General features: G+C 38.5%; 1 protein-coding gene across 1 annotated transcript in view; it reads right to left on the bottom strand.

Annotated features, from left to right (window-relative positions):
* EPHA6 (EPH receptor A6) overlaps positions 1–27,634 on the bottom strand; it is an 833,569-nt gene that overhangs the window by 28,027 nt on the left and 777,908 nt on the right. The window contains exon 15 of the mRNA XM_064580423.1: positions 2,935–3,084. Within this exon, the coding sequence (XP_064436493.1) occupies positions 2,935–3,084 (150 nt within the window). The remainder of the gene's footprint in view (positions 1–2,934; positions 3,085–27,634) is intronic.

The following is a 27,634-nucleotide window of genomic DNA, read 5'->3' as shown; positions in this document are numbered from 1 at the left end:
TGATTTACATGATAGTCTATGTTGGAAATTACACATTTGGACATTTTCCCCTCAGAGGCTGCTCTCCTAAAAAATCTGTCTTGTGCTGTGGAATCTTAAACGTGTACCTGCTGTGTTCTGTGGAAGTCCTATCTCCTTCTTGGCACCTCCACAGAGATTCAGGAATGTCCTGAACTTCAGAAAAGAACCATCTGAATCATTCCTTTGCCAACACAGTGTGATAATTTCTCCAGAGATGATAAAAATCATAGCTTATTATTGTTAAAAGAGATATTAAAAATCATCTAACCCAGTCCTTTTATTATATTTATTGGTCATGAAGCTGAGGCACTTTGAAAATTAAGTGGCTTTCGTGGTTGAATTATAGTCTACATAATGGTGGCCATGGTTACTAAATTGGTGGTATAGCGTACCCTAGCTGGTAAGATGATAACCCAGGGGGCAGGAAACTTAACGGAACTTCTCTTTATGTTTATTTATCTCATCCTACTATAAGAAAGGTTATTTCTAAATGTTTAAGAAGAATAACTAATTATGACTTTTATGACCATACAGAAATGACTTTGATGAATGTATTTGGCAATATATATGGTGTATTCAAAATCAACCCCCTAGCATTTTTTATCCCTTTTTTATGTTCTTTTCCCCCAAAGCAGTGATTATCATGTTACAATACTATCTCTTTTATTTATTTACTTTGTTTACAGTCTGTCTCCCCTCTCCTGGAATGTGAGCTCCGTGAAGGCAAGACATCACTGGCTACGTAGGGAGCTACATGGACTGTATGTCAGACCACCAAGAAAGAAGCAGTTATTTCCTCTTCTCTTTTCCTTGCCCATGTCTTGTTCTAGAAGTTTATTAGCATGTCCTCTAAGATCACCATCAAATTACTTACTATATGATCTAGGGAAAACATGTTGCTTTTGTATGCCTCAGTTTCATAAGCAAGTTGGACTTGGGCTGGACTAGATAATCTTTTGGTCCCTTCCAGGTATAATATTTGTTCTCTGTTCTATTTCTAGTTCCTAGAACAGAGAAGGCACCCAATAAATATTTTTAAATGAATCTGTTAATATGGTAGTACTGGTATATAACATGCAAACAAATATAGGTATGTCAGCTGTGAATGCTCAACAACTTTTTCTTGGTAAGGGTATATTATTTGTAATGTTTGGAGCCTATGAATTGGGCATTTTTTATTTGAAGTCGGCTGGGGGAACTGGTTAAGGGCTAGATGGGTACTAATGAAAAAGGGCACTTGAAGTGAGGGCTCTTCTGTGCGGTGGAGACTGTAACTCTCTGGGAAAAGGATTTTTTATTCTGGAGATTTGTCTGAGTGGCCTACTTCAGTCATGAGAAAGTAGGATAAGTAGGCAAGCATTATTCTGGGCTTAGAGTAGAACAGGAACTGTGGTGACTGAATGCAGGCTTCCATTATTTTGGATAACAGGTTTTAAAAAAAAATAGCTCCTTTAGGGATTAACAGGGCAAATTTCTGCTGCTGAGATTCAATTTCAAGAAGAGCTGGAGAGATGGTCACAAGTTGCCCCAAACAAGGCCCTGTGGCAGAAAAAAGCAATGAGGTCCTTCAAATAGAATTCCCTGAGGAATAGTAGATTCTTGGCAAATGACCTGGATCCGAAAGTCTAAGTTTTGGGAGTGGAGCAGAGGTTGTGGGTTAGGGCACAATCTATACGTAAGGGCAGATGCTCTGTAGGACCTAGCCACGTGGGCTCTGTGTTTTGAGGATGTGCTTTGGAGAGCAATGATTGAACAGTGTGTATGATCTCAAACCTGCTGCCATGTACGTGTCTGGACCTGGCCTTCTCCACAGAGTCAACAGACCCCCATAGGACTGAGCAGGACTCAGCTTCAAAAGTCACACTGTCTGGCAGGGAGAACCAAGAGCCGTGGTGAGCTAACCCAAATCCAGTCTTCTCTATTCCTGGTGTTAAAACTTTGTTTGTTACTTGGTAAGTCCTTTAGATACTTGGACAACCTGAGGTTGGGATGGAGTAATGAATGAGGTGTGAGGTATGGAGATGATGCCCAAGCAAACAACTGGGAAAAAACCAAACAACAAAAAGAGATGTGAAAATCATTTTACTCTGAGTGTGTATAGGGATTTTCTATAGTTAAATTGTCTTTTTTTTTTTAAAACCTGTGAACATCCAGAAGCACATTAGACGTGAGTTCCCATTAGCATTGAGGAAGGCAAGTGAGTGGACAAAGTCCAAATTCTGGGATGAGGAAGTGTGAAATTAAAAATATGTTTTCAGTTCTGACAGTAGACTTATTTGCATTGTCAGGGTACTTACATTTCCTGACTACTGTTTTTATCTCTTTGGAGGTCGTAGAGATCAAATGTGTGTTAACTTTCCTGTTGTATAACATCACTGATCACCAAGGTAATTTTTATAGGTAAAACAGAAACAAAAGAAATTGCATAAAGGGTCACATATTTCAAAAGAACCAACCGCATCAAATGTCATATTGATAACACATTGCCTGAAAGCACTTGCTCTTTTTCTTCTAAGTAACATCTAGTTTAATTAATTTGCTCTTTGCAGTGGTGCATTACACCGCCCTTGGGAAGAAAGGGAAGGTAAACATTCTTCTTTGTCTTTTGTTACTTGTAGGTCAAGACTGTTGCTTTAGCACGGTGACGCCGCATCAGAACAATGTGTGTTGGAGTCTCGGACTCCGTAAGATGCGGGTCAGGTACTCACATGACAAAGCCCATCCACTGGCCCCTATGACACCAAGTACAGCTCAGAGGGGAAGGTTACTTAGCTTCTCAAACTCAGCCACAGACCCTGAACAATTCTCAGGAAGAGAAGGGCTAATGTGAATGAGGGCAAAAGACATATTTACTCCTCAGTGTTAACGTGTTTATACTCACAAAATGGCAGTTTAACTATTGATGGCACTTACATCTTGGTTAGACATTTCCCAATAAGGTCTCTCTCCATAGGACATGACCTCCCACATGACAATGCCATAGCTCCATGCATCACTTGCTGAGGAGAATTTTCTGTAGGCAATAGCTTCGGGGGCTGTCCACCTTATGGGAATTTTCCCACCCTGGAAAACAAATTGGAGATTTCTCAGCTGGCTCACAAGTGTATTAAAAAATGAAGTGGCAGTCCAATTAAATAACTTTTGTTAGAAAGATCTAAATACTGCATGATAGCATTGGCATTTTAAATAAAAATAAGAGAACCAGAATCATGTTAAATGTCAGAAATATTTTTTCCTATAATAATTATTCAGTGCAAACAACTTTAATAGGAAATAAGTCACACTTCAGAAATACTTTATTTCATTCACTGGAGAAATTTATTTTCACTTTAGATTCACACAGTTAAACTCACTATCATGCCATTTGAAGAAAGTTCTGGATTATAGAACATTAAAACTAAATATCATTCAACATTCATTAAACATCGTATTACATGTATAAATAATAATGAGAATAAGTTCTAACTTAATTGAAGATAGATGGTTAAATACAGAACTGAGATGTTCTCTGCAATTCAGTGTTTATTAGAACTTTCCCTCTTTCCTTTTTATCTATGATTACATTTATTTTAAATTAAAAAATCCTTTAACATTATACAAGAGCACCTGAGAAGGATAATTCTTCTTTAGAACACTTTAGGCTAGTTTATATTCTTGTTCTTCAGTGTTCAAGTTCACATTTGAACATATTAAAGAGATGAAATTGCATGAATTTAATCTATATTGTTCAGGTATTAAAGCCCGCTATTGTGTTATACTTAATTTTTATCAACATTTACTACATTTTATCTCTCGAAACACTCTATAAATCCCTTTTTACTGTAATGACAAGAATAAAACAATTCATCCATTTGATTTACAGTCTTTGAAATCTTTGCCGCTCTGAACGGCAAAGTCGAGCGGAGGAGAGCACCCCTGTCGCCACTAGAGGGCGGAAGAGAACAACGAGCTGCGCCCGGGCCGCGGTTTCCCGCACCGCGGAGATGGCTTCTGCTGGCAACACAGATCTTTTAACTGTCCGAAAGCTCCGCGATGGAATTGTTTCATCAGTATCAGCATTTCCATGAACACATCATCTGATCGCCCACGGCGCTCAAAGTCCGGTGTGACGGTGAGCGGGGGTGGGAGGCGATAGAGGGTGCATTCTCTGGCCCTTGAGGAAGTGAGGTTTAACACCTTTAAAATGTGAAGCCATGAATCGAGTAATCTCTAAGCATTTACTTGAAGAGAAAAGCGATTCATCCGAAATGGGAATAATTGGGTTTCACCAGGCAAATGAGAGCTTTAATGGAATCCTCATTTTAAAGACTTGTAGCGAGGAACCTTGGGGATAATACCTTGAATTCAATCCCCTGATTTTACAGGTGAGTGGCTGAATCTAGGGTTTAGAGATTCCTCCCCACATTATTAAATACATACTGTCTACTAATGTTATCATAGTAGTATTATGGGGTATTGATATAAAGTTGTAAATACTTCATCATGGGGGAAAAGCTGGGCCAAACGAGTGTTTTAACATTGAGCATCTTATAGTCATCTATCATCGTAGTATAATGGAAGGAAGCCAGAAGCCTGAAGTCTGGGGTGTTCACGCTTTGTGGCAGTACAAAATTAAGGCCAGGAAATTAAATTTACAAAGTCGGTGATAGCAGTTTAAGAGGGTGATGGGTGGGGGAAGGGAGTTGCAAGAGAAGGATTCATTTCTAAACCCAGAGTAGAGTTGCCAGATAAAATACAGGACCGACAGATTAGAATTTCAGGAAAATAACAAATACTTTTTTTTTAGTTTAAGTATGTCCCATAAAGGAATATATTTTTGTGTGTAAGTATGTCCCAAATATTGCATGAGACATTTCCACTAAAAAAAAATTCATTGTTTCTCTGCAATTCAAATTTAACTGGGCATCCTATATTTTTATTTACTAAACCAAGCAACGCTATTATAGAACATGAAAAAAATAATTCAGAAATGGAAATATTGTAAATGATCCAACACAACATTAGTGTTCTAAAAAAAAAAAAAAAACACCAAACTAGTGTGGTCTATACTTCATGAGGGGACAAGGACACTCTGACTTGCCCCAGGCCTATAGCAGCCTTTGTTTTATGGTCTATTGGTGGCTAAAGCACCTTGGTCCTGTGGCTCTGCATTCTGAAGCCACTTAAGTCAGGATCAGGTTTGTTCCAATATGGAAGCCACGCTTCCAGAGACTAAAGACCAAATTTGTAGAGTTGACTTCAGAACAGATGCAGGAGCAGCAATCTCATTTGACATTTCTGACTCTGGATCTTTCTTTGTCTCTCAGGCAAACAATGCGTAGAAGCGTGAATTGCTAATCTGCTGAAAATGTTCCTTTGCTAAATCTTTGTGAGTTCTATTAGGACAGCTAAAAAATGTAGTTAAGGGTTATTTTAGGTGCGCTCACTTATAAATGATATCTCATATAAATGATTCACATATAAATTTATATGTCATATAAGTTGGTATCACATGTAAATAATAACTTTTCCCTTTTCCTTTCTAAGATTTTATTTTTCCTGGAGGAGAAGATATTACAGAATATTTGATTAATAGCATTGCTATCTGTTATGGACTGAATTGTGTTTCCTCAAAATTCATATTTTGAAGCGCTAAGCCCCAGTGTGACTGTATTTGGTGGTAGGGCCTTTTAAGAGGTAATCAAAGTTAAATGAGGTCATAAGGGTGGGCCTTACTCCAATACGCTACTGTCCTTCTAAGAAGATGAAGAGACACCAGAGGTGTGTAGGCACAGGGAAAAGGCCCTGTGAGGACACAGCAAGAAGATGGCCATCTGCAAGCCAAGGAGAGAAAACTCAGAAGCCAAACCTGCCCACATTTAGATTTTGGATGTCCAGTCTCCAGAACTGTGAAAAATAAATTTTTATTGTTTGAGCCACTCAGCCTCTGGTATTTTGTTACGGTAGCCCTAGCAGACTAATACGTCACCCTTAGAAAAAACCAATTTTTTTTACCTAGGATGAGCAACATTGCAAAATGGACAGTACATCTTTATTTCAAACTCTATGCCAAGTGCCATCTTGAAATGGGAAGTGTGAGCTAGAATAAATCTTACAGATGAAAAATCGTCACAGAAGTTTTAAGGTAGGAGATATAATTCTAACTAATAAAAATGCATGGTAATATGAACCTGACAGTATGCACGGACTTCAATAATTCTGAGCATATATGGGATGGAGATAAGGAAGCTTTCAAATCTTTTTTTCTAGTGGGAGGATGGATATAGCCTGAATATAGTTGATCTCTCAGTGCAAGATAAGGCTGAAAGGAAGAGGTCCTTAAGATTACCACATGGTCTCTATCCCCTTTCCTATTTTAGAGGAAACACAGAAGCTTAGTTCTTTTCCTTTTTTTTTTTTTTTAATTGAATGGACCAACATACATTTGTGACTTAATCTCAGCTTCTTATTTTTGCCTATGATCTCAAATCATAGACAGAGGTAATGCACTAAGTTACTTTTTTCTCAAAGCATTAACCACCAGATGTTTGTTTTAGGTTTCAGGAATGAACAAATAGTACTTTAGATTTGAAATCACAATCATTGGAACATTACATGTTGTTTTACCATATGTTTATGAGGGGGAAAAAAAGTTACCAATGATGCTAATCAAAATGACTGAATGCAACTGTAAAGACTTCTCACTTCCCAGTACTTCCCTTATGGGGAGAGCTTAATCACTTAGGGAACAAAGGAGAAACAGATCCAAACTGGATCTGGATGGCTACTGAAAAGATTGTTAGCAACCCTTTTTTCCTGTTTTTTAAGTCCTATCCAGAGCTTGCTGTCTAAACAAGGGTCACAGCCGAGAAAGTCCTGAAGAAACAACCAGGAACCCTGTATTATACTTGTAAAAACCTTCTACCTCCTGAGGAGAGTTGCATTATAGTTGTATTTAACATCTGAGGTAATAGAGCCTGATCCTCTAATCTTCAGTGCAGGAGACAATCAATTGAAATATAGTAAGGTTACAAAGGCTTAATACTGAAACCAAACAGAAAACTTCCAATGAGAAACAAGAACACTTAAATCTCTCTCCATTTCTCGTTCACTGGATTTGACGGTTATCTTAAAGGCGAATGGTTTGAATAGGCAACAATCTGGCTGCAGACTTTTTCTTTTTTCCTTAATCTATCTCTGTGGTACGCAAACTTCAAGGAATATAAGGATTACACTACAGAAAACATATATACTATGCTTAAAGATTAATTTAAGAAATTTCTAACGATGATTTTAACTAAATATTTTTCTTTAAGAACTTCAAATCCTAAGTGGGATGAAACTCTTCTACAATCCATTGTGTGACTTTGGGCAAGTCTTAACTCTGAGTCTTATATTTCAGATGAGGGGATTTGTTTAATGATCATAAAATAATAAACTTGAGTGAGTTTTAATATGTGCCTACCGTTTCTTGGCTCCCATTAAACGGAGTTGATAGGCCATCTGAGGTGGTACTAAGTTCAGGTAAACAGATGGCCGAATGACAGACAGAAGAGGACATAAGCACACTCATGTTTCACATCCCAGATCAATAATTAATGGTCGCAGGGACCATCCTGAGTCGTAAGGAAGGGTTAAAATAACTTAATCACTTTTAGTTTAAGAAGGCAACAGTATGAAAATACGTATTAGAAAGGCATGAAACCAGGACATTGACCTTTCCCCCTTTTTGCTCACTTAAGGAGCAACCACTGGTTATTTGGAAAACTCATTATATGGACACTTCCTGAGGTCAGAAGAAAGAGGCACTAGTTTGTTTACTGAAAGGTCATTTTACATGAAAATTTCCTGTCAGTGGGATTATTTGGAGCAACGGCGGAGGCCTTGGCACTCTCAAGTCTTCTGCCTTAATTCAGTATGGTGTCCTGGGAAGTCAGAGCAAATCACCCTCTCACATGCTAGTTATACAGACAACCCTCACTGGGGGGTTATTCTTCTTTCTCTTGAGAATTACTGATCTTGAGAGGTAAGTCCATCTCTGAGCATGTCTTTCTAGTTTGTAACCCCAAATCAACAAATCATAATATTATGGGGCACAACTATATTATATTGTGCAAGCCTTTTTAAAGCCACATCCCCGCCCCCTCTCAGAGGGATGTGTACTTCTCTCCTTCACTGAAGTTTAGTGATCTAGGGCAACTTTGGTACTGTGTGAAGTTTTATCCTTTTCTGAAATATGAGTATAACATTTGTCCTTCTTTGAAGAAAGATGGAGGACTATGACGGAATGAATCCATCTGTAGTCACAGAGAAGAAATCTTCTCATAGGTTTCTAGATAACATTTATTAAGTGGATTCAATGAGATTGTATCCACAAAGCACCTCTTAGCTGCCAACATAGGGTAGGCACTCAGGAAATATTATTTTTCTCTTTAATTTATGCAGTTAATATGTCTCTCATTTGGACCTGCTTGGCAACTCCAGCCCATGTCAGCATCCTAGTTTTCTTTTTTTTTTTTTTTAAGATTTTTTTTCTAATTTATTCATTTGATACAGAGAGATACAGAGAGAGAGCATGAGCAGGGGGAGAGGCAGAGGATGAGGGAGAAGCAGACTCCATGCTGAACAAGGAGCTGGATGCAGGACTCGATCCCAGGACCTGGAGATCATGACCTGAGCCGAAGGCAGAGGCTTAACCATCTGAGCCACCCAGGCACCCCAGCATCCTGGTTTTCTAATCTGCAGTCACTAGCCTACCCCCTACAGTGCCAGGCTCAAGGGTGATCTCACACAAGAGCTTTAGGAGCTTTTAGGAGCCAGGCAACAAATCAATCATTGGTAGACAAGCTCTGACTCAGTTCTTCAAATTTAGACTTGTCTTGTCCATTTTGAGGAAATCTGTCTGTTTTGGTTCAGTGAGTTCGGTTCTATGCCCACCAGTGCCCTTCTGAGACTGAAGACATAGCTCATTCATCTCGTTCTTTCATAGGTATAATTCTGTCATCAAAGACCATTATCTATGGTTAAATGTTGGCAGCCAGATTCCTGCCTACAGCTGGATCTGCCTGATAATGATTCTCAAAGGATTTCTTGCCTTTTCCTGAGTGTTTCTCTTCTCTTTGTGGGGTTTGATACAGTGGGTAAGTTACAAACCATCTCTCCTCACTAATGTACCATAGAAATGCACACATACACACAATTTTGCATCAGTATCACGTGATTTATAGATGCCAGGTTGAGACACTCTTGCTATAAGCAGAAGACCCTTCTTGCATAGTATTTTAAAAATATAAGTCACAGGTCCTTAATTTTTATAGAATGATAAGCACTGAGAAATGGTAAATAGCATTGTTTTAGGCCACAAACATGAAACAACCATTTTTATACCTTTATATAAGACAAAGACTTCCTAACAGTTGTTTCTTGTTCCGGGCTTTCATTCCCTGTGCCAAGGACCTTGTGTGGGTTTTCACTGAGGTCTCAGGGTCTTGCATTTTACTGAATCCGGAGCTGACCAACTGTTTGGCTTTGAGCTGAAATGGGCCCACAGTTAGGTTTTCCATGGCTGTTTTTTTTCCCCCTAGTGTCTCCAAATGCCTTTAAACAGGGTGTGGGCTCTCCAGAGCCTCACCACTCCACTCAACTATCTTCACTGAATCTACCTCAGACACACTGGCCATATTTCCATTATCCTCCTGGCTCCTGTAGGCAGTGCTGTCCTCTCCCCGACTTGAACGTCAGCGCAACCTCCTGTTCTGATTATGAAATGAACAATGATCTAGTTTTGAAATTTATTTAGACCATGTTTTTCATAAAGATAGGACCAAATGAGAAATGATTCCAAATAAACATGAATAGCTAAGTTGCCAGCTTTGTTTTCTACTCTCTAAAAACATTCCTAACTATGGAAGGAAAGACTTTCTCATTCTCCTCTCCTCGCATTATCTACCTGGAATTACATTACATTTTTATTCATTGTCTAAATGCATAAACAGCTCAGTGAATGCTAATTTTTTTGTTCCCGTAATAAAATAGTGCTTATCGTGCTATTCAAAGCCTCAAGAATTAGAATCCTTTTCACCTGCTTCCTCCTAAATTTCTCCTGAAAATAATTCATTGCCACCTATTTCTCAGTACTCTCTTTTGATGAGAACATAGGTGCTACATCATTAAGTGAATAACACTGTTGTGGGGGACATCTGTTAAATTAGATTTTCTATGCCATCCTATAAGGCAGATAAAGTAGGACACGATGTTACTGTAATGTGCTAGAATTAAACATATACATTATTATGAGGATTGCCATTGTGTCTGAGTGTAGATAAATACCACTGACAGTAGAGGTAATTTTTTTTTTCAAAACAACCTATCATTCATTATGGTTTTGTGAACATTCTGTATGGTAAGGTCTGAAGGGGATAGTGGATACTAATAGAGTGAAAAATCCTATTCCTCCCTTCCTGGACAGTAGCACTCTACCCTCTATCTTTTCTCCCCTGTCCCTCTCTCCTATTTTTTTCTTTTTATCCAGCCATACAGAAGACTAGCTACTGCTCTGCTCCCTCCCCAGTGTATTTTAACAAAGTTTTCTTAAGCTTCCCATCTATACTATGTATGGCAAAGACCTATGGATATTAACACAGAAGTAATAGTTCTAAAAGATATACCACATAAATCATAAAGGGGAGTAAAAGATTATTTTGGGCCATTAATACTGAGATATTTAGTACATTAAATGTTAATATAATATGTAAAATAATATAATTCTTCATGTATAGAACACAAGCATTTTTATCTGAATGGCCTCAAACTGATGTATACCACTAACGAGTCAATACTTTGCTTTCTTATCAAGTTGTCCTGTAAGAATAATACTAATAACAAGCAGTGATTAATACTTAGGCCATCTATCTATTTCCATAATCTGACACTGTGTATTTGTGGAAAAAATTCAGATCCCGAATTTTAGGAAAAGAGACTACATAAAATGAGGTATGTCTCTTTTTATGCTAGTATTACTTACAAACCCTGTTTGAAAATAAATATTCAAAAAGGATGCAGAAAGTATATAGGGCTCCAGGGCATACACAGTGGTGATTTTCACAAATGCAGGGGTGTTTACTTTGGAAGGAGAATGTGCAATATAGGGAGAGAAAATGACTATGGAGCCGAATGTGTGGCTTCTAACGCCTCTCTTTCTTTCACTAATTTGTTGTGTGACCTTGGATAAGCTACAGAGTCTGTAAATTGAGGGGGTTAGACTGTGTGATCTTGTAGCTCCTGTGAAGGTTTAATATTCTATGATTCGTTAGTACGTGAATACCCTAGTGAGGTAAAACAGAAGCGACAACCTCCACTTCTGTCTAAGGAAACGTAGACAAAAGGGGTTAGTGCTGAGCTCCGTGGGTTCCTGCATCATTATTATGCCCACAGGCACTTTATCCATTAATCAGACTCTTGTGGGAGACCCACAGTGCGTTGACTGAACGTATCTGAGAAGCAGGTCCTCTCTTGCCGCTGTCTCATCAAGTGTTGTGATACCTCAGTTCAGAGTGGCCCTGTGACCTCAAGTTACCCATTGTCAAAAAGGCTAGCTCTGAGCATAAGCCCAGAAGGGGAGACCAGATGACATAACGGCATCTTTAGAGGCAGTCTGTTTGGGACCAGCCACTCAACAGAGGAGAGGGCACAATCTTCCGAAATCCTGAGGAAGCATTACTCTATAAAAAGACGGGGCTGAGGGGCTCACATCCAAAGGTGGGTAAGAACCTGAGAAAAGTCTGGAAGTACCTGGACCTGGAAATACCAGAAAATGTTTATACAGATAAATCTATTTCAAAACTAGACTTTGGCTGAAAGGATGATTAAAATGCTAGTATTTTGAATAAGTTTTAAATTTGTGATAAACTGAGTATAATATGCAGGACGGTTGTCTTATGTCCTCCACATCTTAGTTGAGGAGCTCTACACAGTCAAACCTTTGTCCATTCCATTATTCCAACAGGGAATACTGTCTCATCAGTGTTTGCTTTAGCTTCTGTTTTGTTCATGACTAAAGTGCTTGCTCCTCTCACCACTGCCTGTAACACCCACTGTCTTCCTCGCTCATCGGGCACTTAGCATCACGTAACTTCTGTGTACTATTATCTGGCTTTTTAAACTGTACTGCCTTCCCAGAAAGGTTATAAAAATCTTGGAGCGTCTTTTATTCTTCTTTGTAATCTACTTTATGGTATTTAGCATGGTGCTATGATTGCAATAGAATTTAATGATTATTTGCTGAGATGACCAGATGAGATGAATTAGGCAAATGATGTAAAATGAAAAGCACAGTCTCAGAACCATACTGTATAAGTGGAATTCAAATTTCACTTCTTAGCTCCTTCTTAGTCATCATTATGAACTTGGTTAATGATAAGGAAAAGATGCAAGGGCAATTTCCCAATCTGAATTTTCAGTTTATAAAAAGCCTCACCCAGAGAGGCACTGAAGGTCATTGGTGGCTTTCATTTACTCATTCATTCATTTTCTTATTCTTTTTTTGGTCAAACTTTTTTTTTTTTTTAACACATCTCACATGCCAGGTGCTTGAGTCACAAAGATGTCCTCCTTGTCCTCAGGGAGATCATGTTACAGTAGGAGAGACTTCGATGTAAACAAATAATGGCAGCACAAAGGGTCAGGGCTCTAACAGAACTCTGTACTAGATTCATTTGACAGCAAAAAAAAAAAAAAAAAAAAAAAAAAAGGATCAGCTGCTTGGGATGACTATGGGAAGAAGCTGAAAGGTGACATAACAGAGGTAAGTTTTAGGTAGAATTTAAAAGAAAATAGGAGTTTGGTAAGACAAAAAGGCCAGGGCATCTCTTCAGAGAGAACAGAGTTCAAAGGCACAGGATTTTATAATTTGGGATGCATCTGTCACTATTTCTGTATTCAGAATTATATGCCCTTTGGTTTGATTGGTTTTTTTGTTTTTTTGTTTTCACTCTAATTTTGTTGTGGCTTAAAGATGTGAATCACATGGTAAAAACTGTAAATAAGTTCTTTTAATTTTTTAAGTATAAGGGGATGACAGGGATCCTAAACCTCTCTTTCAACCTTGTATATTGAATGTCTAATGAAAAAAAATTAAATTACTTTTATTTCTTGCAGAATCATTTGCAATAAATGTGTGCAATCATGCATCATACCATCAGGTTGAAAGGTCTAATTTTACTTGCATAACATATTCACTACTTTATAGCAGATTTTCCCAGTGAATAAAATTTGGAGAAGCAATGCTTGTAAAATAAGTTTCCAGCTTGTTTTGCTCAGGCTTCTGTATATCACTTGGGTTCTGAAGCCTTGTTCATTGTGGACAGCAGATGGCTCTGGAGGACATATCTGGAATGCTGAATGACAGAATCTGGATGTTCTTGGCTGCAGGTAGAATAGAAAAGGCATGATCTCTATCATCTTCAAATGTCACAAGCCAATGGCAAAGTTTTAAATAACAGAGGGCCTATCTAGTTGTGTGTGTGTGGGGGGTCTTTTGAGAGATCAACCTGCATTTCTGTAAGTCCCTTCCATTTTTACCTTGAATGTCTCCTGGCTCTTTCTTATTTCGCTCTGTGCATTCTTCTCAATCTGTTCTTTGCCTTTTGTTCTCTACCATCCTGTTTTCTTTTACTCTGTTCTTGCTAGTAAGTATTTGCTGTATGTACAGAATATAAGTTCCCTGAGGCAGAGATTTTGTTTGCTTGGTTCTTTGCTGTTTTCTCAGAGCTTAGAAATGAGTCTGAGCATTATAGGTACTCAGTCAATATTAGCTGTAGGAATGTTGGAGATGTAGCATAAGATCATGACAGTACTTATAATCTAATGGATGATAATGACACATAATAAATGATGCTATGAAATGTGATAGGTGCCCAGGTAGGGGAGAGTCGAGGAGGCTCCCAAGAAAAAATGATGTCTAGGCTTGGACCTTATGGAAGATTGGAGTTAAACAAATAAAAGAGGTGTGAGAAAGGAGATCAGGGGTAGGGGTAGGGAAGACTGGTCTAGGTAGAGAGAACAGGTACAAAAGAGAGAACATAACAGATTTAGAGGTATTGACAGAAGTTGCAGTTGAAAAATAGAGTGAAAGACGGGGGAGTGGGGAGAGAGAGGTTAGAGAAGCAAGCAGGGCATGGGATCATGAAGGGCTTCCTAATGCACTTACAGAATTTGGACCTTTTCTCATGGCAGTGGAAAACCAAGGTTTCACGCAATGGGGTGATAAAATCAGGGTGATAAAATATTTTATTTTGGATCCCTTTGGCTGCATTGTGGATTGCTGATGGAGGATTAGGGGACAAATAGAGGGAAGAGTAGAGCAGGAAAATCTTGCCACGTCTAGGGAGTTAGTAACATTGTTTAATAATTCTGTAACAGTCACATATGGCACCACATTTTATACATTAGAAGCATTTATTTCAATTCCTCTGATTAGATATTTGCCATATTCCAGAGTAGAATGGGATGACATTTACTCTGCTTAACATATCTAAAATGGAGAGTTCAAATCAATCATGGAAACAAAGTTAAAGGAGGAATATTCAGAAACTAATTTTGGAAATTCTCTTCTCAAGGACTGTCATGCACTATGGAAGCATCATTTCCATACATTTTACATTTATGTATTAGAACAAATCCTCTAAGGACCTGCTAATTAGACTAGAAAGATTTCTTATATTTAAAATTAATAATGCCATGTTTAAAAAACAATTTATCTTTATCTTCTCCCATTTAATCCATAATAATTTTGTGTGATTTATTCCATATTAAATTTATAGTTTGAGTAGTTTACCTGAAGGGGAAGAAGGACAGTGTTCAACTTTTTTTTCCCCCCTTTCTTGCTTTCTCACATATATATGTGTAGTGGGTAGAAGAAAGAAAATTCACTCAGAAAGGTTGTTTTCACTGTTGTCATTTATGAAATTCTATAGGATCAACTTTTAGTTGTTTTTCCCCCCCTCTGAAAACAAATTTGCTCAGGGAAAAGGACTTCATATGGGCTCAACATTATACTCCAGAGAATTCAACCCAAGGTCAAGTTGTTGAAGCAATTCAAGGCAACAAAAACAGCAGTTCTGCTTGCTATAAGCTTCCTCCATTATTTAAGCACAAAAGAAGATAATTTATTTAATTGTGGTTTTGACATGGTGCTTTTCATCTATACCTTGAGTGTGATATTTATATTTTGTTTTGTTTTTTAGTTCACTGGTGATTTTAAAGCTGGTGTTGGCTGGAAAGCTTTATGTACTGTGCAAGTTGCTATGTATTCGGTTCTGCTTGTCATATTATTGCTCTAAGTAAACCATCTTTCACAGCATTAAACTTGTTCTCATATCTTTCTGGTAAACAAAACTGAACTTAAGGCAGAGCCCCAGAGAATTCAGGAAGAAAAAAAAAATCTCCTTGTAGAAAAATACCTGAGATGTTAAACCCAATAATACTATTTAACAAATCACATTCTAATTTGCAGGAAAGCTCCTTTCATTTGAGGATGGCTCTGCTCTTATTTTTCATTTGAAACATGAGTTTGGTCATCTCCAATTAGTTGTGGGTGGACACTTGCTAGCAGTCCACAACCAGAATCATTGGGCCCAGTTTTACATTATTGACAGGCTCTTCCCAAATGGCTTTTTTCTGACATCTGGAGGAAGTTTCATGTCAGCGTTGAAGTGCATTAGCGTTGCTATGAGCAAAGCTTCCCCAGGGCTGACTGCTTTCTGCCTGACTTCAGCCAGGGCTGTCAATCTTCCACTTTCATGAACCCTAAAATGATCCCACCCTCCCTCTCCTATAGCTCTTATCAAGGAAAGATGAACTTTCCTAATTTAAGGAAAAAGAGACATACTGGGAATGGTGCGTGCTCGTGTTGTTGATGATAAAATTGGGATAATAGCCTAACTTTATTAAGCTTGAATTTCTGTATTTAGGATTTTTGTTTTTTTGAAGAGAAAATCCTAGACACTTCTGTTAAATGATGAAGTTCACGATGGAACCTGTAAATAATGTGATTCAATCAACCCGTGGGAGTTGAAGCCAGAATGACTCGCATGCCACCTCCTAAAAGTATCACCAGTGGGATGACAATAAGGGAAATAGTGATTAACTTGCTGTATCCATCCTAGGACGATGGGAAAAATGCTAAAAATTGATCATTATTAGGCCTATAACAAGAACTATATTGCATTTATAATAAATGCAAGAAGGCTACTTCTAAAAGTTTCTCTCTTTCCATACATTTATAAGTCAGGGTTGTTATGGTTTAAATTTTTGCTGAAACATGCTGCAACTTGGAAGCATCATATTTCTTTCTTTTTTTTTAAGATTTTATTTATTTGCGAGAGAGACAATGAGAGAGAGACAGAGAGCATGAGAGGGGGAGGATCAGAGGGAGAAGCAGACTCCCTGCCGAGTAGGGAGCCCAATGCGGGACTCGATCCCAGGACTCCAGGATCATGACCTGAGCCGAAGGCAGTCGCTTAACCAACTGAGCCACCCAGGCGCCCGGAAGCATCATATTTCTAAGAAAATTAAAAACTCCACACTTTTATCCCTTTCCTAAATGTTCATCTATTTTGACCCGATGCTTAGTTTCCAAAAGTATTATGGAATTTAAACATTGCCTCCATCTTCTTTATAAAACTTTCTCATTTTGTCCAATGGGAACTTCTAGCAAGTAATAAAAAAATCCTCATTAGTATTTCCCTTGTACCAAATCACTTCAGCAGTAAAGGAGAAAAAGTTCTTCCTCTCTTCTAATACACTGATCTTCACAAAGGTTGAAAGATAATAAAATATCTGATAAAAATGCATAGCTTTGACCCTTAAAATCTGTGTTAGTGAAAGGGGAGTGAATATTTCTGAATGCTAAAATCTGTACTACAATCATAGTTTCTTGGCAGCCTGATTTAAAGAGCTCTATGTGACAGTCAAGTTATACCAACCTTGACAGCACAACTAGGTGAAAAAGATTCAGATCTGTTTTTATATTTAATTGGAGTGTCAGGGTCAGACTGTCAGAGCAGGATACTTTTGCCAGTTGTCAGAGGGCTACCTTTGAGAACACTAAATTAGAAATGCAGATGCCTGACATTATTTTCAACTTGGCACCCAATTTATAAATTTGGGGAAATAGCTAGGTACCTCTATACATTATTTCTATCACCCGTGGTTTAAGGAATTGATTGCATTATGCTAGACGGGGGATGGGAGGGAAGAAGGAAGGATTACAGGTGAATGCGAATACCAGATAAGTACAAATCATACTGTGCAACAGTCTAGAAGGTAGATAACCATTATTGGATAAAATCAAGTAGTAATATTAAATGAAAATGATCTATATGTATACATATATGTACACATACAGATATGTTCCATGATCATGACAAACATGTTCAAGTAGAGATGAGTTAAAGCAGACTATCGAAACCAAAATATTATAGAATGTTTGTATTTGTTGCTAGTCTGAAATATGTATTAAATATCAGATATAAGTGCTTAGTAACTGTTTGCTGAAAGAATCTGGTTAACTGTTACCATACTCTAATTCAGAAAAGTGGTCTGGCCATTGAATCTGACTCCCTGCCCTCCACAGTCCTCTCATCTCCCCGAGAAGGAATGCCCAGCCATCACTGACATCTTAAGCTCTTTCTTAGGCCCAGGGCCTGCTGCTACCCCTAGATGGGGAGCCCCTAACACTGTAAGACTCAAAATTGAATGAGCCTTGTGGGTATCCTTGTCCTTAGCTCCTGCTTGGTTATTTGAGCTCAATCCCTGTCCACTTCGCATACGTAGATATTTGTCCTGCCCCTATCTAGTTTATAGGTCTCATCGGAATAAAGTGATACTAGAATTTTTGATTCTAAAATCTATAAACTATGTCTAGCACAGATTGTTTGCCTTCTTGGACTACCACTCACTATCTGTTGCCAGCTGATCTAGACACTATGTTTTGCCCACCAACAAGGAAACCCTCTTGTTCACCCTCTGACACAACCCACCTGCTTCCTGGTCTTTGGCCTGTGATGTAGCCTGTCTGAGGTTTCCTAACATTTTTCTCCTTCCTAGTGTCTTTTCCACTCTTCTTACTGCTGTATTAGGCCTGCCCTGGTCTACCACGGAGAGAATGCTGGCTCATCTTTTCAGAATTATATTTCTAAAAATCCAATGGTTGTGGTTGGGTTATAATATGCAGTACTGAGTATTTTGTGATACTGAAGGCAATTATATATGTATATATAATACATACATATGTATTATATATATGCATACATACATACATATGTATGTATTATATATACATACATTGTATTGTGTGTGTGTATGTGTGTACTTCTTCTTCCTTGATAGCCTACACCCTAGTTGGTGCCATACCTTAAAAAGCAGATGGCTCTTTCTTAGTGGCCTTGACTTTCGATTCTGTTCATCTAAGCTAAAGTTGATTTCCTAAAAGTCACACAAACGTTAAGGAACGTGTCAGTTTCTATTATCCTCGTCTGCCTCTTGGACCATGCTGCCACCCCTGAGGGCTAACCGGGTACTTGCCTTGGGAATTCCAAGTTCACCTCCACTCACTCAGGTCCACGAGGTATAGGTTCAGAATTTGTGACTTCCCTCACTTCTGGACTGGATATACCACACTGATGAATGTGAAACTTGCCATATCATTTGGCCACGAAGGTGCCAGGCCACTCAACGTGGAAACAAGGGGTATTTGCTCACAATTCAGCAAACATTGGCCATTGGGAAATAGGAGACGGGAAAGAGTTGCTTAGGGAAATGCCTCTTCCTTCCAAGAATGATTTCAAAGCATGGTTTCTCCATAAGGCTCATTTGGAGACGTTCTGCATGGTTAGGGGACCCATCTCTTAACTGCTGTTTTGTGGAAGTAGCAAGTACAATAACAGGTTGCGGTACTGCTTTACATTCTTCCTTGCCTCACTTCCATTTCCCCTCAGTCTAGATGCCTTGCTTTCTTGCCTCCCAAATAAAGCTTCATCATTCTAAATTCTTTTCTGAGGCTCTGTTTTCTAGGGAACCCAGGCTAAGACAGTTGCCACAGAATCAATATTTCTGCCACCCTTGAAAATTCAGGGTGTTTATTCTAGTCATATGCAAGTTTAGACAAAATATATTTGGTTAAATGCTTATCTGAACACATGTTATAGAAAACTTGCATAAGAGAAATAGAGGCAAAAAGGAATTAATTTCCATATGTTTTCCAGACATTTTTTTTGGTCTTTCTGTGAGGCACAGTTTTTTTTCTTCTAGACCTCATGTTCTTGCTGAGCTAAGTTTTAACTTCTGTGTTGGACTTGGGAATTGCATATCAGGATCTTTTTTGTGTGTCCTATATTTCTCTATTTACTATCTGGGGCAGTCAAGTGTAGAGGTTAAAAGCATAGGGTCTTGGGCGCCTGGGTGGCTCAGTCGGTTAAGCGACTGCCTTCGGCTCAGGTCATGATCCTGGAGTCCCGGGATCGAGTCCCGCATTGGGCTCCCTGCTCGGCAGGGAGTCTGCTTCTCTCTCTGACCCTTCCCCCTCTCATGTGCTCTCTTTCTCATTCTCTCTCAAATAAATAAATAAAATCTTTAAAAAAAAATCTCTCAATCAGGGGCTCAGTCGTTAAGCATCTGCCTTCAGCTCAGGTCATGATCTCAGGGCCCTGGGATCGAGTCCTGTGTCAGGTTCCCTGCTCGGCGGGGAGTCTGCTTCTCCCTCTGACCCTCCCGACCCTCCCCCCTCTCATGCTCGCTCTCTCTCATTCTCTCTCTCAAGTAAATAAATAAAATCTTCGGGGCGCCTGGGTGGCTCAGTTGGTTAAGCGACTGCCTTCGGCTCAGGTCGTGATCCCGGAGTCCTGGGATCGAGTCCCGCATCGTGCTCCCTGCTTAGCAGGGAGTCTGCTTCTCCTTCTGACGCTCCCCCCTCTCATGCTCTCTCTATCTCATTCTCTCTCTCAAATAAATAAATAAAATCTTTAAAAAAAAAAGCATAGGCTCTTAAGTCATATTGCTTAGATCCAAATCCTGCCTTGGCTCCTCAGGAGCTCTGTGCCTTTTGGCATGTATTTTCTTACCTCACCATACCTCAATCTTCGCACCTGTAAAGAGAAGATAATCTTAGTATTTTACAGGGCCGTTTTGTGTATTAAAGAAGAGAATGCATCTAAAACGCTTGCAACAGTGCTTAGCTCCTATAAGAGTAATTATTAGTGTTATTTCTTTTTATACTTAATCTCTGTGCTAAACATAGCAGAATATATTTGTGAGAAAAAATTTCTGTCATCTCAAAATGGGAAACAATGTGGTATCCCTGCTATATACTTATCTACACCAAGAGGGATGGCATCGTAGCATCTGTTCCTGATTATAAGAATCTGCTGGGGCGAGGGGGGTGAACTTGCTCCCCAGTGGAACGCCCTGAAGTATATGCTCCTGAAATCGACTTTCCTATATGCATGTGGATGTTCGCTTCCATAGTGACTAATGTTTCTGTTTTGGACTCCACATGCGTCAGAATTCCCAGAATGTGATCTTGTTTTACAATCTACCATGCATTTCCCTTACTGGCCGTGTAACACGAGGCCATGGAAGGTTCTTGAGACTCACCCTATGCATCTGTAGATGGAAGATGATAGTCCCTTGCAAGACTTACTTACTTACCATGAAGCACTTATTGCCAGCCGCCGGAATAGGACCTCTGGCCACAAAGATGAATAAGGCATAGACCCTAGACTCAGCTTACTTATTTCTAATAAAAACAGTTGCCACAGTCTTCAGACAAAGTAAAGGGAGGTCAGCCAAGGTGTGGAAACTGTCTGGGGTGACACAGCCAGCGGAAGCGGAAGTGTCCGATCTGAGACCAGTGCTTTTCCTAGTATAAGATACTGCTCTACTTTTGTCAAAATTCAGTAGAGTCTTATGGATACAATACTCTATAAATGTAAAGAGCTTTACATATTAATTATATTGTGTTATTATCTTGCACTTTACTGTTTCACTTTTTTGGACACCAAAATTTCCTCTTTCAACTTTTAGAGGCAAAAGACAAGTGGAAGTTCGTTTCCCATGAGGGAGAGGAGTTTTTAGGTGGCAAAACAGAGTTTTACAAAAAACCTTGATGTCAAGAATTAGACTGCTTGTCACTAATTTTTGTTGTTGTCATTATTGGTTTCTCCTTAAGACAATGACTCTTTATTAGTAGATAGATGAATCAAACAAACATACCCTGGCTATCTTTAATTTTTTGTTTTTTTATCTTAAACATTCAATAATAAGGGAGATGAACCATGAGAGACAACGGACTCTGAGAAACAAACTGAGGGTTCTAGAGGGGAAGGGGGTCGGGGGATGGGTTAGCCTGGTGGTGGGTATTAAAGAGGGCACATACTGAATGGAGCACTGGGTGTTGTACGCAAACAATGAATCATGGAACACTACATCAAAAACTAATGATGTAATGTATGGTGATTAACATAACATAGGTGTAGTTTCTTTTTTTTTTTTTTTAAAGATTTTATTTATTTATTTGACAGAGAGAGACACAGCGAGAGAGAGAACACAAGCAGGGGGAGCGGGAGAGGGAGAAGCAGGCTTCCCGCTGAGCAGGGAGCCCGGTGATTAACATAACATAATAAAATAAATTAAAATAAAATAAATTTACTTCAATTAACATGCCAACAAAACTAAGGCCAGGCCCAGTATCTAAGAGGCGAGAATACTCATTAGACCAGATATGGGAGTGTTCATGGGAAGTGCTCAAGGGAAGCCCTTCGGGGAGGAGGGCGGGCAGCACCTTCACGTGTGGGAGGGACTGACACAATGATTGCTGGGTTGTAGAGCGCCCCACACCCTGTCAGCTCGGGCGAGGATATTAGATACCTTGGAAATTGATAACACACCTCCAAGCCAAATTGCACACTGCCAGGTTGATACCAACCTCATCATGGTCTAACCAGTGGATCCCTGGAAGCACTCTAGAACAGGCCATCCTATTGAAATTGCACAAATAAATCAGCTGAAGTAAAAACCCCTTTCATGACCCTGAGACATTTCTTGAGGTCTGGAACACATTCATCTTTTCAGGTTTTTACTACTGACAGGGCAGACAGACCCACTCGTTCCTAGAAGCCATACCCTCTAGTACCCTTGTCTTTTAGGTGACAGAAAAATGGCCTTTATTTTTGTAAAAGAATGTTATAATTTCTGTCTCTTTCTGTTTGCATTTTAGCTGAGGCCCAGAAAGGCTGAGGAGAAAAAAAGTACATAGTAAGTATTCTACGTTACAAACCTCTCCTACATTATTACAGGCTTGAAAAGGAGAGTAGGAGCAAAAAACCAAAAACAATGGTTTCAGGATTTGTTGCTTAGTACATAGATCAGTGAGGTAGAAGAGGCTGGTATGGAAATAATTACTTTGGAGGATGTAGTTGGTGTGTTGTGGCAACCCTCTTGTCAAATCTAGTGAGGGATCTTGGTAGGAACACTGAGACAATTTTTATTTGCCATTGGAGTATGGGGGAATTCAAGGCTTTGAGTCCATGCCTGGAAAAGCTTAAAGATGAGACACTGGTCGGTTGGTGCCTGTTCTAATGAGAGAACACTGGCGTACAGTTCTAAAACTGTATTTTGTATTTGGTGCTAATACTAAATCTGCAATTTAACATCAGAGTTAAAAGCATGCACAGTAAAGCTGTGACCACTAAGTCTTGAGTCTTGGCTCTCATCTCTAGGTCTTGCAACATTGCGTAAATCAATCTCCCTATGCTTCATCTTCTTCAACTGTAAACCGAGGATAAAAATACATCCTTCTCTTTTTGGGAAGTTGAATAAGTTAATACATGCAACAATGCCTGACCATAGTATGCACTCAATAAAGGTTAGTTATTGTAATTATTATTACATTAGTATCCAGCTGTGCTTTCATTGACAACAGGCAGAGGAGTATATTTCCTGTGGACCAGATATGGGATCTTCTGGAATGGGACCAACTTAGTCTTTTTTTTTTTTTAAAGGGACTTTGTCCAAAAATGCAAGATGACAATAGACAGGTGAATGGCTGGATAAGAGAGACTAATGAAATAATTGTCAGCTCTAAAAGTCACAGACCATTAGGAAATCTTCAGGAAAGAGACATATAGTAATTGAGAGGGGTCCCCAAAGAACCCATCAAAGAACCCATCAAAGAAAGGAAAAAGAACCCTTTTTCCACGAGAAAAAAGGTCAGTTTCAATTACCCAGCAAGCTCAGATCATTGATATGAGATCAAGAACAACCAATTAAGTGAGATCTACCCTATTGCTAACCTATTCTTTTCCCCATACCCACTCTGATCATGAATGGGTTAGAGACCTGAGCATGAAAGCTGTGAGGAAAAAGTACTAGCTTTTGCAATTGCAATAGAACAAGCAGGGCCAGGAAAAATGAAGTTTTTTTGGTTTTTGTTTTTATTTTTATTTTTTAATTTTCAACCCACAGTGTCTGGCTCTTTTAATCTAACAATTTGGTGTCAGATGTTATTTGGTGGTTTTGAATATATAAAGCTATAAGAAACTCACCAGTTCAACTTAGCAAGTATCTTCTGAGTGTTTAATGTTACAAGGTTCTGTATACAAGAAGATGCTATAACAAAAGTGATCCATTTATGTCCTGAATAAATGGCCACTCAGCACGAGTTTCATGATATGTTTGGCTGGTTCAGTGACTGGGACCTAATGCATATATCATGAAGTGTCACTTGTAGACTGTAGATATCTAGGATAACCAGTGGTCTTACAACAGACAGCTTCTTATAAGAAGTTCTCTGGTTTCTCAAAGTAATTAAGTAGAACTAAATCTCTGTCACATGTTTGAATAAAGGACAAAGGATGACTTCTGGTTTACACTTAACTCTCCACTCTGTCTACTGTAATAGTATTTAAATTGACAGTGCTTTTATAACCTCACCTCATGGACTCATCTTTCTTTAGCTTGTTTTCAGTTTCAAAGGACATTTTAATATACCACTATACATGAGTTCTGGCACTAGAATATCACCAACCCTATTAATCAACTGAATCTCCTTGTGGTTTTCCACGGTGGTGTCATTTTTTGAGTAATATGGAATCAGATAATCTCTCACTGATGATGTATCTCACTGAATCACTCTCTGAGCACTGATAACATAATGACAATAACATATTAGCATAATTCATCATCACATGTACCTTTGCTCTGGGGATGTTTTATTGTAATGTATAATACACTGGCTGTCACTCTAATGATGTATTGCAGCGAGACTTCCTCAAGAAAAAAATGCATTTTGATGGAATACTATTCATATCAGATGGCACTGCCCAGGGATAAACAGCTGAAAAAAGTTTAACTTCATTTGCTATAGAATCCACATGAAGGTCAAAGGCACTACAAACAGTAAAAGATAGTTTGGAGACAACAGGTATCTATCTCTCTGTTATAAAACAGTTTCTAAAAGTTCAATTTTTGGTTCCAAGTAGGTTACAGCAGGTTTTTATCCCTAGTAAATATTTAATATCCACAGCACTGACACTGTGCAATGGAAGTTTCTGTAGCCTGCAGTACTACTCAGGGAAATGACACTCTTAAACAAGATGTGGAGCTTGCTTGGGGCAGAAGTGAAGTGACTTCCAAGGACAGATTAAAAGCGAATGCAATATATTATAATACTTATTCTGCAATTTTGCCCCTTGGGCTACCCTACAGAATATTAGATATGAAAGGGACTCATAGATAGCATCTATTCTGTGACCTAGAGAGAATAAGACTTACTCTTGGTCACATGAAAGCGAGTGGTAGAGTAAGACTAGAAACAAGGTTTTTTGATAACTTTCAGGGCTTGATATAAGATAATCAAAATTAACTGTGGACCATTTGCAGTTGAAATAGCTAAAATACGGTACAAGTGTGGAGCTAATATGCTAAGCACAAAGTTTTTTATTTCTGTTACCTTTGATGAAGACCTTCATCAAAACAATGTCTATGTGACCAAGCACAACTATAACCATCCACTAGAAGAAAACAATGACATTGATGATGATAATGATGATGATGATGAGTGAGAAGAGCTAACACTTATAGTGTGTTTACTGAACATTTTGATAGACGTTTTACAAATATTACCTTATTTTGCCTTTTCAGTTTATCTAAACACTTGCTCTGAAACATGGATTCCAGAAAACAATGGTCTCAAATCAGCATACACGATCTTAAATCTTATCAACGTCATTTTTCTTCCATACAAAATCCTTGTTCAACAGTGAAAAACACAAGGCTCATATGTCCTTGATGCAATCACTTTTGCTGATAATTATGTCCATGAAATCATCCTAGCTATATTTTCTAAATAGTAGAAACACTTGTTCCTCAGAAGACAAGGCATGATCTTGTTTCATGTATTCTAGAAAAACGGCTTTATTTAAACATACACTGGTGCTGCTGATCCCGACCTCTGAATTTCCCTGCCAACAATTTATGTCCTTTCCTTGTTTAGTTGATGTTCTTTTTTTTTTTAAAGATTTTTTATTTATTTATTTGAGAGAGAGAGAATGAGAGACAGAGAGCACGAGAGGGAAGGGGATCAGAGGGAGAAGCAGACCCCCTGCTGAGCAGGGAGCCCGACGTGGGACTCGATCCCGGGACTCCAGGATCATGACCTGAGCTGAAGGCAGTCGCTTAACCAACTGAGCCACCCAGGCGACCTAGTTGATGTTCTTTAGCATCTTCCCAGGATGCCTAATTTAAATGATAAGGCACCCACACTGGCAGGTCCTCTGTATCTCCTTATGCTCTGTGTAGGGAAGAGCACTTCATATGTGCTCAATCTTCTTTACAAATACCTATCTCACTGAACCAGACGGTATTTTCCTCATTTACCTTCTTTATTATTATCAGGCCATCATAGAGCCTTGACTAGGGCCACCTACCAACCATGCATGTCACTCTCTGAGTCACCGTCATAGCTGCAATGTAAACATTCCAGCTGACCCTAAGAAACATTAATAATATTACAGCTTTTAATATCTCAATAGATGCTCATAATGCTCTCCTTATTTCTAAAGGTCAGGTAACCACTAGTAATGGCAGAGTGCACAGAGGATAATGATCTACTGGGTAAAAGCACTTTCATGTGTGATTTTATGAAGAGACTGCCCACATGTATTTTTTAATTTGAAAAACAACAGGGCAGAAAATTGAGGTCACTGATAACTGAGCTACAGTCATCTGAGTATGAATAGAAAAGCATAATGTTTCAGAAAAGTTTTTCAGCAACTTTGGACTAGTATAAAAAGGTGTCACTGTAAATCAAAAGCAAACAAGTCACATACAGAGATGTTTCAGTGCTTTTTACAAGGCATTGTAAATCACATAAATTATTCAGAAAATGGCAGTGAGGTCCAGGAGAACGCCTGAGCTAACTGAGGATTCAGCACTGAAGGGTCAATCGGTTTAGGACAAGAATGGCCTTTTTGAGATTTATGGCATTTCTGGCAAATCTACCATAAAAAGGCTAGAGTCAGAAAAAACCCAAAAAACTAAAAGCTAAAAAAAACAAAACAGCACCAAAACCGTGCCCTCCAAGCATCTTATTCAAACCTAATCATGTTCACATCAATGTTAATTTACAACTATTGCTTCAGTGGCTATTTGGGAAGATAAATAAGATGTTCTATGAATTGGGTGTTAGGGTTATTAGAGTATGAAATTCAAATATCTACTTTTCCTTAAGCAAGAATCTTATGATAATATCTAAAGCTGGGAGATATTTTTTTTTTTATTTTTTGGGAGATATTTTAGTACGTGAATATATGTATATGTATAAAAGTCAACAACCCTTCCCTTAATCATACCCATATCATTTATTTTATGAGATAATTTGCCAGGATTTTTATGTGTAATTCAGGCAAAAAACAAACAAACAAAAAATAAAATGGGCTAAAGGAGCTTTCCATTTTGACTCTAAAAATCAAACCAAGTTGCAAGGGACCCACAATAGCCAAAACAACCTTGAAAAAGTACAAAGTTAGTGGACTCACACTACTAGATTTTAAACCTTATTATAAAGTTACAATAATCAAGACAGCATGGCACTATCATAAAAATAAAAAAAAACCACACGGTTCAATGGAATAGAATTGAGAGTCCAAAATATAATTATCATGAATAAATATTTATGGTTAGTTGATTTTCGACAAAGGGGTCAAGACAATTCAATGGGGGAAAATAGCTTTTCAATAAATGGTATGGTCTCCCATCCAAGTACTAACCAGGCCCGACCCTGCTTAACCTCCGAGATCAGACGAGATCAGGCGCATTCAGGGTGGAATAAATGGTATGGGACAACTAAATATCCACATTCACAAGAATGAAGTTAGACATCAATCTTACACCACACACAGAAAGTAATGCAAAGTGGATCACAGAACTAAATGTAAGAGCCAAAACTACAAAAATCTTAGAAGAAAACACAACAGCAAATCTTTGTGACCTTGGTTAGGCAATGATTGCTTAAACACAACACAAAAAGCACAGATGCTTGAAGAAAAATAAGTACATTTAACTTCATAATAGTTAAAACTTT

This window comes from Mirounga angustirostris, unplaced genomic scaffold (genome assembly GCF_029215605.1).
Source record: "Mirounga angustirostris isolate CCGP_5_RB_7025 unplaced genomic scaffold, mMirAng1.0.hap1 SCAF_1, whole genome shotgun sequence".
Taxonomy (NCBI): Eukaryota; Metazoa; Chordata; class Mammalia; order Carnivora; family Phocidae; genus Mirounga; species Mirounga angustirostris.
Note: the sequence above shows the minus strand (reverse complement) of the source record. Positions and strands in the feature narration are given on the sequence as shown.